Source organism: Anomaloglossus baeobatrachus, chromosome 8 (genome assembly GCF_048569485.1).
Source record: "Anomaloglossus baeobatrachus isolate aAnoBae1 chromosome 8, aAnoBae1.hap1, whole genome shotgun sequence".
Lineage (NCBI taxonomy): Eukaryota > Metazoa > Chordata > Amphibia > Anura > Aromobatidae > Anomaloglossus > Anomaloglossus baeobatrachus.
In genome coordinates this window covers 61559224-61576014 of record NC_134360.1, presented here as the reverse complement: position 1 = coordinate 61576014, position 16791 = coordinate 61559224, and the positions used below count along the sequence as shown (strand labels likewise).

At 50.0% G+C, this 16791-nt stretch overlaps 1 protein-coding gene across 1 annotated transcript in view; it reads left to right on the top strand.

Annotated features, from left to right (window-relative positions):
• Positions 1 to 15455, top strand: part of IARS1 (isoleucyl-tRNA synthetase 1) — a 150938-nt gene extending 135483 nt beyond the window's left edge. Inside the window, exons 24-34 of the mRNA XM_075321722.1 lie at positions 3082 to 3184; positions 3257 to 3340; positions 3517 to 3691; positions 5272 to 5387; positions 5524 to 5619; positions 5994 to 6164; positions 6246 to 6357; positions 6965 to 7090; positions 7160 to 7303; positions 7391 to 7522; positions 15229 to 15455. Coding sequence (XP_075177837.1) covers positions 3082 to 3184; positions 3257 to 3340; positions 3517 to 3691; positions 5272 to 5387; positions 5524 to 5619; positions 5994 to 6164; positions 6246 to 6357; positions 6965 to 7090; positions 7160 to 7303; positions 7391 to 7522; positions 15229 to 15311 — 1342 coding nt within the window. The 3' untranslated portion in view covers positions 15312 to 15455. The remainder of the gene's footprint in view (positions 1 to 3081; positions 3185 to 3256; positions 3341 to 3516; positions 3692 to 5271; positions 5388 to 5523; positions 5620 to 5993; positions 6165 to 6245; positions 6358 to 6964; positions 7091 to 7159; positions 7304 to 7390; positions 7523 to 15228) is intronic.
• The last annotated feature ends 1336 nt before the right edge of the window (positions 15456 to 16791 follow it).

The following is a 16791-nucleotide window of genomic DNA, read 5'->3' as shown; positions in this document are numbered from 1 at the left end:
CAAGCATTATCAGGTGCATACCTACGCTTCGGCGGACGCCAGCCTAGGTAGACAAGTCCTTCAGGCGGCGGTTGCCCACCTGTAGGACAGGGCTGTTTGACGGCCCTATCACGAGGTATTCTTTTACCCACCCAGGGACTGCTTTTGGACGTCCCAATTGTCTGGGTCTCCCAATTAGGAGCGACAAAGAAGAAGGGAATTTTGTTTACTTACCGTAAATTCCTTTTCTTCTAGCTCCAATTGGGAGACCCAGCACCCGCCCTGTTTTCTTAAGGATTTTTGGTTTTTTCGGGTACACATGTTGTTCATGTTGAATGGTTTCAGTTCTCCGAGGTTTCTTCGGATTGAATTTGTCTTTAAACCTGTTATTGGCTTTCCTCCTTCTTGCTTTTGCACTAAAACTGAGGAGCCCGTGATCCCACGGGAGGGTGTATAGCCAGAAGGGGAGGGGCCTTACACTTTTAAGTGTAATACTTTGTGTGGCCTCCGGAGGCAGTAGCTATACACCCAATTGTCTGGGTCTCCCAATTGGAGCTAGAAGAAAAGGAATTTACGGTAAGTAAACAAAATTCCCTTCTTTTCGTCTTTTGCATCAAGACAAGGTGGTCTCCGTCCGACTCCGGACTTTTTTTTCCCTGAGGTGGTTACTGCTTCCACCTTTTCCGGGGCAATTTTCCTGCCTTCCTTTTGTCCGGCTCCTGTTCATCGCTTGAGGAAGCGATGCATATCCTGGATCTGGTGCGGGCGCTCCGGATCTATGTGTTTTGCACCGCCGTTATTAGGCAGTGCACCTCTCTCGGGTGCTGACTGCTAGTCAGCGTAGCGGTCTCTCGGCATCTAAGCCGACCCTGGTTCGTTGGCTTAGGTCGGCCATTCCCGAGGCCTGACAAGTGTACTCAAGTGCCTTCCCCGCCGGGGATCAGAGCACATTTGATCAGACCTGTCGGTGCCTTTTGAGCTTTCAAGCTCCAGGCTACGGCTCAGTAGGTCTGTCAGACTGCAGCTCGAATTAATCTGCATACTTTTTCGAAGCTCTATCCAAGGCATGCTCATGCTTTGGCAGACGCGGGCTTCGGCAGACGCATCTTTCAGGCGTCTGTCGCCCATTTGTGAAGTTAGGTTTTGCCTGCTTCTCAGTTGTCTGTTTATTCCCACCCATGGACTGCTTTTGAACGTCCCATGGTCTGGGTCTCCCATAGGAACGATAAAGAAAAAGAGAATTTTGTTTACTTACCGTAAATTCTTTTTCTTATAGTTCCGTCATGGGAGACCCAGCACCCTCCCTATTGCCTGTTGGCAGGTTTCTTGTTCCGTGTGTCTTCACCGGCTGTTATTGTTGTAGACAGAGGTTCCGGTTCTTCCGGATTTTACTCTGTCTCTTCTTGTGGGTGGATGTCCTCCTTCAGCTTTTGCACTAAACTGGCTAGGACTGGCTAGCAGGGGGTGTATATGCTAGGAGGGAGGAGCTACACGTTTTGAGTGTAGTAACTTTGTGTGTCCTCCGGAGGCAGTAGCTATACACCCATGGTCTGGGTCTCCCATGACGGAACTATAAGAAAAAGAATTTACGGTAAGTAAACAAAATTCTCTTTTTTTTCAAAAAATCATATTTATGGTTTTAGATTTATCCGTCAAAAAAAGTCAGCTTGCCCTCGGACCAATGTTAATCAACGAGGCCGAACACATGTCTGACTTTTTTCCTTGGACCGATTTGGTTCGAGGAAAAAAAATTGCAGCATGCACAATTTTCCTCCGACCATTCAAGTCTTTGTCGGTCAGTGAAAAAACATCGGACTACACTATAATGTTTGTATGAGATCTGATTTTCATAGACTGAGAATGGAGAAGATGGATAACTTTTTTTTTTCTTTCCTTTTTTCTCCATCTCCAAGAAAAACGGATCAATCTCTTGATAAGAGTCTGATTGGCGTAGTCAAGCCGTTTTTCTCAGATGGAGAAAATACTGTCGTGTGAACCCAGCCTTAGGCCTCTTTCACACGTCTGTGCAATTAACAAACGTGCGTGACAGCCCGTGGAGCAGGTCAGTATGTATGTCCGTGTGTATGTGCGCCGTGTGACATCCGGCTAGCACACGGACAGCATGAACTTGTATACTTACCTGTCTCCGGCGCTGCTGTCACACTTGCTTCCGGATCCATAGTCAATGCAGTGAATATTGGTGAGCGGGCCCAGAAGAAACAGAAGCGCCGGAGACAGGTAAGTATAAAAAAAAATGTATTTTTTTTTTTTTTTTGGGACAGGTGTTTTCTCCAGTACATTTCACATCAATGTGCAGTCCATGTGACACCCTTGCTGTTAGTAGAAAATGGACATGTGACCGTGTGTCTCCACACAGACACATGATCCATATCAAAATACGAACATGTGCGCAGACCCATTGATTTCAATAGGTCTACGTGTGTCCATGTCTCCGGTACATGTGAAAACGGACGTCACACGTACCGGAGACACGGATATGTGAAGGAAGCCTTAGAAGTATAGATGGCAAAAATGACACCCTATATGGTGTATTCCTATTGTTAGGAAGGATATGAATGACAGACTTGTACAAGTAGATGAATGGCCGATACAAAAAGTCATGGTAAAACCTATTTCATATAAACCTCCCTCAAAAGACCAGGAACACTTGGGAAAAGACAGGTTCAATCTCCAGAGGATATAAGGGTTCTCCACCAGAAGAACCATTCACCTGTAGAAGAGTCTTCCTCAGGAGCTGCTCACTGCAGTAACAGTTGATTATTTTTTATTTCTTCAGAAAAGGCTTAGATGTTTTCTTAGAAGTAAATAACATAAAAGCTTATGTAACGGTGTAAAATGCTGGTCTGAATGTTTGGTCCAATTGATCGATAATTGGGATCAGGAGGGAAAGATGAGCTCGTCTGGGGCGGACTGGATCTTGTACTGTGGTTGTCATATACCCGTTCTCTCAGTTGAACTTGATGGAAATTTGCCTTTTTTTCATCCATTTAACTACCATATGTAACCAATGCCCCGTTTCCCCCAATGGACGGAATGAAAAAAGTGAGAAAAAGCCAATTTTTATCTTTTCTTGTGACTCAGGGAGGATTTGATTGATAAGAAGATTGAGAACGCAGTGTCCCAGATGCAATCTGTGATTGAACTGGGCCGGGTGATCCGTGACCGGAAGACCTTGCCTATTAAGGTAGGTCCGTCACATGGCAGTGTATGATCCCGCAATGTGCCACATCTGACATCTTGTTTTCTCTCCTTTTAGTATCCATTGAAAGAAGTGGTTGTGATCCATCAGGATATGGAGGCTCTTGCAGACATCAAATCACTGGAGAAATACATCCTTGAGGTGAGGGCGGGATATTAGCGTGGATTCCTGGCTTCATATATAACGAGCCATATTTCCACCTTCCTAATCTCAGAGGTACTGGCAGGTCTCTCGGTGATCTGGATGCTGTTATGAGTGGGATCTGCCAGTGCTTCCATACTGCAGACAGCAGACCGTTTTCACCTGTTTTTTTGCAGGAGCTGAACGTCAGGAAAGTAACGGTTTCTACTGATAAAACGAAATATGGGATTCGTATGAGGGCCGAGCCCGATCACATGGTGCTTGGGAAACGCCTGAAGGGGGCATTTAAGTCTATCATGGCTGCCATTAAAGAGTTAAAGAGTGAGCAACTGGAAGAGTTTCAGAAAACAGGTGTGTGCTGGGTGACATTATGGGCTGTGGATGACATATTGTCCAAGTGGGTGTTTGTAGACATTATGAGCAGTGGGTGATATGATATGTTATCCAGGTGGGCGGTGGATAACAGATTGTCCAGGTGGGTGCTGGGTGACATTATGGGTGGTGGGTGACAGGTTGTTCAGGTGGGCTGTGGATGACATATTGTACAACTGGGTGTTTGGAGACATTATGGGCAGTGGGTGATAGGTTGTCCAGGTGGGTGATGAGTGACATTATGGGTGGTGGGTGACATTTTGTCCGGGCGGGCATTGGGTAACGGGACGGGCGGTGTATGAACCGTTGTCTACATGGGCGGAGGATAACAGATTGTCCAGGTGTGTGCTGAGTGACATTATGGGTGGATGATGACAGTTTGTCCAGGTGGGCATTGGGTGACAGGATGGGCAGTGAGTGAGAGGTTGTCCAGGTGGGTGCTCGGTGACAGGATGGGTGGTGGATGACCGGTTGTCTAGATGGGTGCTGGGTGACAGGTTGTCCAGGTGAGTGATGGGGGATTACGATGGGCGACCAGTTGTTCTGGTGCGTGCTGAGTGACAGGATGGGTGGTGGATGAGTGGTTTTCCAGGTAGGCGCTGGGTGACTTCCTGTCCAGGTGGGCGCTGGGTGACTTCCTGTCCAGGTGGGCGCTGGGTGACTTCCTGTCCAGGTGGGCGCTGGGTGACTTCCTGTCCAGGTGGGCGCTGGGTGACTTCCTGTCCAGGTGGGCGCTGGGTGACTTCCTGTCCAGGTGGGCGCTGGGTGACTTCCTGTCTAGGTGGGCGCTGGGTGTCTTCCTGTCCAGGTGGGCGCTGGGTGACTTCCTGTCCAGGTGGGCGCTGGGTGACTTCCTGTCCAGGTGGGCGCTGGGTGACTTCCTGTCCAGGTGGGCGCTGGGTGACTTCCTGTCCAGGTGGGCGCTGGGTGACTTCTGTCCAGGTGGGCGCTGGGTGACTCCTATCCAGGTAGGCACTGGGTGACTTCCTGTCCAGGTGGGCACTGGGTTACTTCTGTCCAGGTGGGCACTGGGTATCTTCTGTCCAGGTGGGCGCTGGGTGACTTCTGTCCAGGTGGGCGCTGGGTGACTTCTGTCCAGGTGGGCGCTGGGTGACTTCTGTTCAGGTGGTCACTGGGTATCTTCTGTCCAGGTGGGCACTGGGTGACTTCTGTCCAGGTGGGCACTGGGTATCTTCTGTCCAGGTGGGCACTGGGTGACTTCTGTCCAGGTGGGCACTGGGTGACTTGGGCGCTGGGTGACTTTCTGTCCAGGTGGGCGCTGGGTGACTTCCTGTCCAGGTGGGCGCTGGGTGACTTCTGTCCAGGTGGGCACTGGGTATCTTCTGTCCAGGTGGGCATTGGGTGACTTCTATACAGGTGGGCGCTGCGTGACTTCCTGTCCAGGTGGGCACTGGGTGACACTTTGTCAAATAAGGCACACTGCGTAGTCTTCCGCTTTTCTTCTTTTTGACAGCTTTGTACCTTATCGGTCACTGTCAAGTCTACTGTGGTCTTTAGACAATGAATACTTCTGAAAACCAGTTGGTGTTTTTGCGCAGGCTCCATGACGGTGGAAGGACACGAGTTGCACGAGGAGGATGTACGCCTGCTCTATACCTTTGATCAGAGTACCAGTGGAAGCAGCGTCCAGTTTGAGGCTCATTCTGATGCTCAGGTTTGTCATACCAGAGGCCGACAGATATGCCCTGCATTAGAGCAACACCTGTGGGCAAATGGAGCAGAAGACAGCAGAGAAATGTCCGAATACATTCCAGATCTTATGTGAAGGGCTCCATGTGCTTCTTCCACAGGTCCTGGTTTTACTAGATGTCACTCCGGACCAGGCCATGGTGGATGAAGGTGTCGCCAGAGAAGTTATTAATCGTATCCAGAAGTTACGGAAAAAGGTGAGTTCCACCTGCAGACTGTCTATATAAGAGAGGCCTTGCTCCTGGACTGATGATCCTCGGGGGGTCAGCCATTCATGGACAATTATCAGGGGATTGCTGCTGTTGCCGGTTACATAAACTGTTGGTGTCGGTGGGATGACATCTGCCTCTCAGACCTCGTCTGATGTGACTGTGCAGGAGAAGAGGACGGTCAGGAAGGTTTAGACTCTCATTAACACAAAATGAATGGACATTGCAGGTGGGCCTGTTTGTATGGTGATCGTTAATGGTGCCGTCATGTGTTACATGAAGTATTAGAACTTCAGGACGAGATACGAGCCCACCACCTCAGTCTCGGTTGACCCTCATGTTTTTGCTTTTTTATTTCCCAGGGAAACTTGGTTCCAACTGATGAGATAAGCATCTACTACCAGGTACAGGGAGGCTACCTGCAGTCCGTCATCCAGGGCCACACAGATTTCATTTTGGCCACTGTTAAGTCTCCTCTCATTCCATATCCGGTGTGCCCCTCATCCAGCGTTATAATAAAGGAGAAGACGCAGGTGAGTGGAGCGATGTGGTTAAATTCCTTTAAATTTGGAGCTCTTAGATGCTGAGATTAATACTAGATACTTTCTGTACAGCTCAAAGGTTCTGATCTGGAGATAACCCTGGTCCGAGGCTCCCCCCAGGCCACGAACGGTCCTGCCTGCGCCTACGTCAAGCTGAATATAGCCATTAACAGCACAGAACAAAGTAAGACTAGGAGCCCTGATCTGTATCCTCTCTCGTTTTATGCACCAGCTGCTATGTCCCCGAGATAAAACTGGTGTCTGGTCAGATCCATTAGACTGTTCATCTACCGACTCAAAGTGATGAGATAGCAATGCATCGTGTGAGCGAAATACCCTCAGGAAATCAATACAGCACACACTTCGTATGTTGTGCGCAAATAATTCTCCTCTATTAGTACATATGACCAGTTTCTATAAGGTGACAGACAGAGGCTTTGTCCATCTGATCTATGCACCAATAAGAGCAGTAGGGGCATGAACAGAAATGTTAAACCCCCCCAACACCATCAGTGTTAGCTGACCCCATTGACATCATTAGCTATAAGACAAGATGGACACAATGAGAACAAAATGGGTTCTGTTCTCTCACAATCGGGTAGATCAAATGAGCCAGTGGACTCCATATTGTTGAACAGTTACACTTGATGAGTTGATAAATTGGCCATGATGGTGGCCTTGTCTCGGGTTCAGTGGGTTGTAGGCCCTAACGTTGAGAAAGTGATTCCTCTTCAAGATGACCCAACTCGAAAGCCACTTCCTCGGTTTCTCAACTATTAACTCATTCTCAGGTGGCTTTCTGCTGTTGGAAAACCCCAAAGGAGCCGCCATTTCCAGCTTATCGGAGCTCAAGGCTGCGGTGTCCGGAATATTTCATCTGAAGATCACCCGGCTTTCAGTATACGATGGAAACAAAGGTAGCCACGTGTGGACTCCCTTCCTCAACGCTCTTTATGTTTCTGACACTCTATTTTCCTCCTCTGTAGAAATACCCAATAATGCCAATCTCTTGAGTTTCAATGGAAAGATCTTGTCTGTTACATCCGGATCTGCCCCAGTTGTACCAAGCAATGGAGATCAGCTGGACTGCCAGTACGTCAACCTGAGGCTGCAGGGCACGGAGGCACAAGGTGCGTGACTTTTAGGGGCAGTGGTGTGACTATTGAGGGTGGGGGTGGACGCACAGGGACTCACTCACTGCTTTTCTCTGTTTCCAGGAACACTTTTATTGCAAAACCCAGTAGGAGAAAATGTCTTGAACTATCAGAGGCTGTGCAATGAAGTGGCCAGAGTGTTTGGGCTGCGGAGCCGCCGCTTCCGCTTGTATCTGGACTCTGCAATGAGTGGAGGTAAGAAAAGCCGGAGCATATTGAGTAATTAAAGGGGCGACGTTCTCTTTCGCAACTTAAAGGGTTTTCAATGGGTGTTGCTGGTCTTGATCAGGAGTCTCCTCTCTTCTTGCAATCGCCGTCGTTCAGACCTGCTACGTGTGGAAGACGCGCCCTACATCATCCACACAGCGTATGACATCTCGCTCCTGCGCAGGCGCACATCTCTCTCCCTCTCTGCGAGGGCAGAGCAAACTACTTTAATGCGCGTGCGCTGGTCCTTTTTGTAGTGCTGCACTAAAATTTAGAAAGTTATTCTGCCGGGAAACCATCGGTCTGTCCCAGAGTCAGCAGATGTACTATTTTGAAGACTTTCTTCGGCGCTCTATTGGGAGACCCAGACGATTGGGTGTATAGCTACTGCCTCCGGAGGCCACACAAAGCATTACACTAAAAAGTGTAAGGCCCCTCCCCTTCTGGCTATACACCCCCCGTGGGATCACGGGATGCTCAGTTTTCAAGCTTTGTGTGCGAAGGAGGTCATACATCCACGCATAGCTCCACTGTTTGTAGTCAGCAGCAGCTGCTGACTCTTTCGGATGGAAGAAAAGAGGGCCCATATAGGGCCCCCAGCATGCTCCCTTCTCACCCAACTTGTGGTTTGTAAGGTCGAGGTACCTATGGCTGGTACGGAGGCTGGAGCCCACATGCTGTTTTCCTTCCCCATCCCCCTGAGGGGCTCTGGTGAAGTGGGATCTTGCCGGCCACCTAGCCCTGAGGCCGGGCTCCATCCACAGACCCATAGAACCTGCTGGATGTGGAGCGGGAGTGCCGTTCAGGGACAAGGCCCTGCAACTTTCAGGTACTCTGTGTCCCCGTATGGAAAGGCACGCACGCTCCAGGCTTGCTGGGTGTGCTAGTGCGCCGGGGACTGTAGCGCTGTGCGCTGGGCTTATAGTCCCGGCAGATTACTTGGGGACTTTATGTGTGGAGACCGCCGCGCCGACCGCCCCTAGAGCGGCGGCGCAGCTGCGACTTGTAGTGCGCCGGGGACGCGCCGACCGCGCTTTTACGGCGGCGGCGCTTCTAACTTTAGTCCCCGGCTTTGCGGCCTGGTTTTCACTTCGTTCCCGCCCCCAGCCCTGCCAGTCAAGGGAGGGGCGGGATGCTGTACAGTAAGTCGGCGCAGGGAGCTGGAGTCTGCTTTGCATTCTCCAGCCCCCTTCACTAGATGCAGTGGGACGCCGCTTTTCCCGCTCTTGGCTCGGGCACGCCCTCGGGCCGCCCCTCTTCTCTGGAAGCCGGCAGCCATTCCAGCACGCAGAGAAACAAAATGGAGACAAGCGCCGGGATACCAGTCACAGGATTCCAGCGCAACACACCCGCTTTTGTGCGGGCGGTAAGCGGCAGCTGAAGTGCTGACCCACTATTGCTGAAGTGTCCTGTTGTATATGTCGCTGTACATTGCACTGTAAAGGCTATTCTTGGCTGTCTACCCACTTTGATGACTAGACAGCGGCAGCAAATAGCAAGAGTGCTAAGGCGATTGCATGTGCTGCAGTGTTTACTGTCATGCTTGTATGCTATACGTTCACTGTATGTCGCTATTCTTGGCTAATGCTCCTATATAACTAGACAACAGCAGCAGAAAAGCAGGGGTGCTGAGGCACAAGTTTTCAATGCTGCTTGGATTGCATGTGCTGCAGTGTTTATTGTTATGCTTGTATGCTATACATTCACTGTATGTCGCTATTCTTGGCTATGCTCCTATATAAATAGACAACAGCAGCAGAAAAGCAAGGGTGCTAAGGCACAGGCTTTCAATGCTGCTTGGATTGCATGTGATGCAGTGTTTATTTTCATGCTTGTATGCTATACATTCACTGTATGTCACTATTTTTGGCTAATGCGCCTAGATAAACAGACAATAGCGGCAGAAAAGCAAGGTGCCAAGGCACAAGTTTTCAATGCTGCTTGGATTGCATGTGCTGCAGTGTTTATTGTCATGCTGGTATGCTATACATTCACTGTAGGTCGCTATCCTTGGCTAATGCTCCTGGATAAATAGACAACAGCAGCAGAAAAGCAAGGGTGCCAAGGCACAAGCTTTCAATGCTGCTTGGATTGCATGTGCTGCAGTGTTTATTGTCATGCTTGTATGCTATACATTCACTGTATGTTCCTATCCTTGGCTAATGCTCCTGGATAAACAGACAACAGCAGCAGAAAAGCAAGGGTGCCAAGGCACAGGCTTTCTAGGCTGCTTGTACTACATGTGCTGAAGTGTTTATTTGTACTTCATGCTTGTATGCTATTCACTGTACGGTCATGTACGGCATGTGATACTGTTCCAGGACCCCCAGTGTGTGCAATTGCTCAACCGGGGTCTCGACTACATGTGGCCAAAAGAACCACCTGTGATCCCTGTCGAGAGACAGGGACGGAGTCCCAGTTTTTCCGCTGATATATTGTCTGTGACTATGACTAACATCTTACAGACTGTGCAGCCAAGACGGTCCTTGGGCAATATTGTTGCAATGCCCCTGGCCACCCTGATTTGGAACAAATCAAGGCCCCAGAGGGGTTCCAGGCATCCCAGGGTGCAGGCTCTGACACGGACGACAGTCCCAGACTGCCTAAGCGGGCTCGCTGAAAACGGCCCTCCACTTCATCACTAGTCAGGGTCCCAGCAGGAGTACTCGCTGTATGATGAGGCAAACGTAGCTGTTCAGGACTCTGATCCTGAGACCGCTCTCAATCCGGATGCCCGGATGGTGACGCTTTAGTGACTAATCTTATAGCGTCCATCAATGGAAGGTTGGATATTTCTCCCTCAGCTCCTCCAGTGGAGGAGTCAGCTTCACAGCAAGAGAAATCTCTATTTCGGTATCTCAAGTGTATATTGAGTACTTTTTCTGGTCACTCTGACTCCAGAGCCGCAGTCCAGAAACGTAACGCTTATCCCGATAAGCGTTTTTCTCCAACCGTATTAATGATACACGTTGTCTCTTCCCCCCTGACGTGGTCAAGCGCTAGACCCAGTGTCCAAAGGTGGATCCCCCAATCTCCAGGGTTGCGGCTAGATCTATAGTTGCAGCGGAGAATGGGTTTTCACTTAAAAATGCCATTGACAGACAGATAGGCCTCTGGTTGCAATCTGTCTATGAAACTAGCGGCGGGTCGGTTGCTCAGGCATTCGCAGCCGCAGAGGCACTCCAAGCCATTTCAGCTGGTATTGCAAGAGAGACGCTGTCATACGTACATCTGGGCCCCAGCAGCGTCCTGAATCTCACAATGTCGGCATTGCGACTCAAGCTGTTAAAGCTGTCCTAGACTCTACGAGCCGTACGTCAGTGGCGTCCGCCAACTCCGTGTTTTTACGCAGAGCCTAGTGGTAAGAGATTGGAACAAATGCTGCTTCCAACAAAGTGCTTAACCAGGTTGCCTTTATCTGGTGACAGGCTGTTGGTAAGTGGTGAAATGAAATCATTCACCTGTCCAAGAGGACTCGAAAGGCCCAGAGGGGCACAGATTCCTGGCGGGCTCAATCACGCCCGGGGAGGGCAGCCGGAGGAACCGCAACCAAGGCGTTTTCCTCATGACTTTCAGCCCTCGCACTCCAAATCCGCAGTCGGAGGCAGACTCCCCTGCTTTAGCGACATTTACCTGCCACAGGTCAAAGGCCGGTGGGTGAGAGTCAGTTTGTCTCAAAACTTCCTCACCGACCGAGCAGAGGCTCTTCTGCAGGCAGGAGGAGTGGTAATCCCTGTTCCTCCTCAGGAACAAGATACGCTTTTTGCTCTGACCTGGTCGTGGTGCCAAAATAGGACGGCTCCTTCCGTTCCGTTCTGGACCTTAAACTGCTCAACAAGCACGTGAAAACCAGGCGGTTCCGGATGGAACCCCCCGCTCCGTTTTTGCCTCAATGCCTCAAGGAGATTTCCTAGCATCAATAGACATCAGGATGCTTATCTCCATGTGCCGATTGCTCCAGGGCACCGGCGTTTGCTATGATGCGTTATTAAAGACGAGCATCTTCAGTTCATAGCCCTACCCTGCAGTCTGGCGACAGCCCCACGGGTGTTCACCAAGTTGATGGCAGCAGTGACAGCAGTCCCGCACTCTCACGGTCACTCTGTGATCCCTCGCTTGGACAATCTCCTTGTCAAGGCACTCTCTTAAAAGGCATGCCAACACAGCCTGCACATGGCGCTGGAAACTTCCCAGAGTTTCGGGGGAGTCCTCAACTTTTCAAAGTTAAACCCAATCGCTGGCATAGCTCGGCATAGAGTTTCACACTCTCTCAGCGATGGTGAAGCTTCCACTGGACAAACAGCGGTCACTGCAGACGAGGGTGCAGTCTCTCCTTCAAGGAGACGCCTCTTCCAGAGGCAGTCCCTTTCACGCAGTTTCATCTGCGTCCACTTCAATAGAACATTCTTCGCTAATGTGAGGGGAAGTCGATGTCCCAACACAGGAACGCCCCCCTTTCTCAGACGATCAAGGACTCTCTTCAGAGGAGTCCACTCTTCAGATCAATTGTCTCGAGCTCTGGGCAGTGTATATTGCCCTGCAAGACTTCCTGCAGTGGCTGGAAGGCAAACAGATCCGAATTCAGTCGGACAATCCACAGCGGTGGCATACATCAACCACCAAGGCGGCCTACGCAGTCGGCGAGCCTCCCAGGAAGTCCACCGGATTCTGCTGGGGGTGGAAGACAGAGCTACACCATCTCCGCAGTTCACATCCCGGGCGTAGAAAACTGGGAAGCAGACTTCCTCAGTCACCAGGGCGTGGACGCAGGAGAATGGTCTCTGCACCCGGACGGGTTTCACGAATCGGCACAACAGCTGAATTCTACGGCCCTGAACCTACTGTATGGCCATTGCATCCTAGATCCTAGTGTTCTCAGGATTATTCCAAGAGGTCGTTGCCACCTTGGCACAGGCTATGGAGCCCACGTCTGCTAAGATCTACCACGGACGTGGAAGATTTTCTTATCCTGGTGCTCTGCTCAGGGAGTGTCTCCTGGGCCATTTCATTGCCTACTTTTCTTTCCTTCCTACAATCGGGGTTAGAAAAGGGATTGTCGTTAGGCTCCCTTAAAGGGCAAGTCTCGGCACTATACGTGTTTTTTTCAGAAGCGTCTGGCACGCCTTCCTAAAGTGCGCACGTTCCTGCAGGGGGTTTGTCATATCGTGCCCCCGTACAAGCGGCCGTTAGATCCATGGGATCTGAACAGAGTACTAGTTGCTCTCCAGAAGCCGCCTTTCGAGCCTCGGAAGGATGTTTCCCTTCCTCGACTGTCACAGAAAGTGGCCTTTCTGGTAGCGATCACGTCTCTTCGGAGAGTGTCTGAGCTAGCAGCACTGTCATCCAAGGCTCCCTTCCTGGTGTTCCACCAGGACAAGGTAGTGCTGCGCCCCATTCAGGAGTTTCTCCCTAAGGTAGTATCCTCGTTTCATCTTAATCAGGATATCTCGTTACCTTCTTTTTGTCCTCATCCGGTTCACCGGTATGAAAAGGATTTACATTTCGTAGATCTAGTGAGAGCACTCAGACTCTACATTTCCCGCACGGCGCCCCTGCGCCGCTCTGATGCACTCTTTGTCCTTGTCGCTGGTCAGCGCAAGGGGTCGCAGGCTTCTAAAGCCACCCTGGCTCGATGGATCAAAGAACCAATTCTTGAAGCCTACCGTTCTGCGGGGCTTCCGGTTCCATCAGGGCTGAAGGCCCATTCAACCAGAGCTGTGGGTGCGTCCTGGGCATTACGACACCAGGCTACAGCTCAACAGGTGTGCCAGGCAGCTACCTGGTCGAGTCTGCACACTTTCACCAAACATTATCAGGTGCATGCCTATGCTTCGGCGGACGCCAGCCTAGGTAGAAGAGTCCTGCATGCGGCAGTGGCCTCCCCGTAGGGGAGGGCTGTCTTGCAGCTCTAACATGAGGTATTTCGTTACCCACCCAGGGACTGCTTTTGGACGTCCCAATCGTCTGGGTCTCCCAATAGAGCGCCGAAGAAGAAGGGAATTTTGTTACTTACCGTAAATTCCTTTTCTTCTAGCTCTTATTGGGAGACCCAGCACCCGCCCTGTTGTCCTTCGGGATTTTTGGGTTTGTTTGCGGGTACACATGTTGTTCATGTTGAACGGTTTTCAGTTCTCCGATGTTACTCGGAGTGAATTTGTTTAAACCAGTTATTGGCTTTCCTCCTTCTTGCTTTAGCACTAAAACTGAGCATCCCGTGATCCCACGGGGGGTGTATAGCCAGAAGGGGAGGGGCCTTACACTTTTTAGTGTAATGCTTTGTGTGGCCTCCGGAGGCAGTAGCTATACACCCAATCGTCTGGGTCTCCCAATAAGAGCTAGAAGAAAAGGAATTTACGGTAAGTAACAAAATTCCCTTCTTCTCTCCCCTAAAAAATGTCAGCAAATGTAAAAAGACAAAAAAAATTAAGTGACTTTAATATTTCAAAATTGTCTCTCCAGTAAAGGAGACAAACTCTAGCACAGCGCCACCTATTGGAAGTAGCGATCCTAATATATCGTAAATGTTGAATCTCCATTAAAGCAAAGTTCTAGGCACAATCTAACCATTAGGGGGCACAAGTCTTAGACAGTGTGACACAAATGCTGGCTAAATAAATTTGCGGCCTGTTGTCGTCAACAACTATGCTGAGCCGCCCCGGCATGGTATCTATGCCCATCTAGCTGACATTTGTAGTATTTCTATTGCTGTTCGGCTCATGCCAACACTGCTTCCTCTCCAAGGGTCAGAGAATTGGGGTGTCTGACCCTGTGGTCTCTCTGCACAACCTGCAGGGCTGTCTAAGTTACCTGTAGATATCACACTTTCACATTAAACTGTCACAGGTGACAGACAGACGTGATTTCTGGCAATAGAAGGTCACAGCATCTGGCTGCATGGAATGCTCCCTTACTTTCTATTGTTCCTGCTGTCAGTATTCATTGGCATAGGTAGCTTTTCTGCTGGGTTTTCATCTCTTCCCCTTTTGGCCCCAGCAGGAGCTCACCTACACCTAGCTGCTGATTATCAGTATTATCTAGGTGGTTAGAGACTCTCATCTTCCTTGGACTTGTGCTAGTGATATTATTCAGTTCATTCACGCTCTGGTTGCAAGCAGGTGGCTTGTACTCAGCTGGGGTATTGTTGCTGTTACTTTGCTGAACTTTTACCTGAGTCATCTAATGATAAATAGTTCATGCATTTTCCCCCTGTGTGTCCTCCTTGTGTCTTCTCTAGTGTTTACTGGAGTTGATGAAGAGGTCATTCCACCTGTTCCCTATTTAGGGCCCAGCACTAGGGATACCTAGGGTCAGGTATCCAACTCGGCGCATAGATGTGGAACTTATCTAGATGGTGAAGGACCCCAGGTACCAGCTGTAGGTTTGGTCAGGGGTCACCATCTCCCCCTTCCCTAGACACAGGCTTTCCCTTCCCATTCACTTGGTACATCCCCGTACCTAGCTTAACATAAACTTACAATTGTGCATTGAGCCCTGAAATCTATGCACAATTCCTCCAGTGTGTGATCAAGGATTTGTTTTTATTTTTTTTTTCATTTTGTTTTTGTTACCTGTCCATGTTTCTTTGTGTTATTGGAATGTAAAGTCGGGGAAGTGTCGCTCCTCCGGTCCATAGTCTGTAAGAGATTTGCCTGGCTGTACAGTCTGTAACCGTTGATATATTCTTCTCTGCACAGAGTTGACCCAGGGCCCCCGGCTGCCCGACCTCCATACAAAGACGCTGTATGTCCACGTGCTCCCCACAACTGCTGAATGTTAGCGGAGCAGTCGCCTCACCCGTGTGAAGAAGTCTCCCGCCTCCATCCCAGCGGTTCTCATCTCTATTTATTGACTGCATGGCTTCTTCTCTTTGTATTTAGGTAAATGCAGAATCTGCAAGGAAATAAAGTTATACTTTTTGGGGTTTCTTGTTTTGTTTTGCATTAAAGTTCTAATAAAGTCATTTGAAAAAGTCATATAAATTGTGTAGCTTAGATGGACACACCACTATCTAATCATCACAGATTGAAGAAGCAGTCCAGTGAAAAAAATGTTTCCTCTCCCTGCACCCCACCTGATTTTCCTTCAAAGGTTGGGCATGAAGTTGAGCGAATGGTCAGAGGTGGGCAGTCAGACTAGCCTGGGCACAGAGAGGAGCAGTCAGACTAGCCTGGGCACAGAGAGGAGCAGTCAGACTAGCCTGGGCACAGAGAGAAGCAGTCAGACTAGCCTGGGCACAGAGAGAAGCAGTCGGACTAGCCTGGGCACAGAGAGGAGCAGCCAGACTAGCCTGGGCACAGAGAGGAGCAGTCACACTAGCCTGGGCACAGAGAGGAGCAGACAGACTAGACTGGGCACAGAGGGTAGCAGTCAGATTAGCCTGGGCAGAGAGAGGAGCAGTCAGACTAGCCTAGGCACAGAGGGGGGGGGGGGGGGTTAGTCAGATTAGTCTGGGCACAGTCAGATTAGCCTGGGCAGAGAGAGGAGCAGTCAGACTAGCCTGGGCACAGAGGGGGGTGTCAGATTAGTCTGGCCACAGAAGGGCACAGTCAGATTAGGTTGGGCATAGTCAGATTAGGTTGGGCATAGAGGCGCAGTCAGATTAGGCTGGCCACAGAGGGACGCGGTCAGATTAGTCTGGGCACAGAGAGGCGCGGTCAGATTTAGGCTTGACATAGAGGGGCGCGGTCAGATTAGGCTTAGCATAGAGGGGTGCAGTCAGATTAGGCTTAGCAAAGAGGGGCGCAATCAGATTAGATTGGGCATAGAGGGTCACTGTCAGATTAGTCTGAGCTGAGAGGGTGACAGATGGATTAGCCTTGGCACAAAGGGGCGCAGTGGGGTTAGGTCGGGTATACATTAATCATTTTTCCGAGTTTTCCATATTTCTTTATCGTTCCTATGGGAGACCCAGACCATGGGTGTATAGCTACTGCCTCCGGAGGACACACAAAGTTACTACACTCAAAACGTGTAGCTCCTCCCTCCTAGCATATACACCCCCTGCTAGCCAGTCCTAGCCAGTTTCATGCTTTGTGTCAGGAGGATCACACACACACATGCATCCTTTTTTGGATTTTTCATTTTTTCTAAAGATTTGGAAGAAAAGCGGGTCCACTGGACCCCCGGCATGTCCCTTCACACTCCCCTGGCGGCAGTGCTGTTAAGGTTGACTTCAGGGCAGAAATCCCTTCATGCCGCGCTCCTTCACCATCCCTTATGGGCTCTGGCTTGAAGTTAGAGCCAACACGGTTCTCACT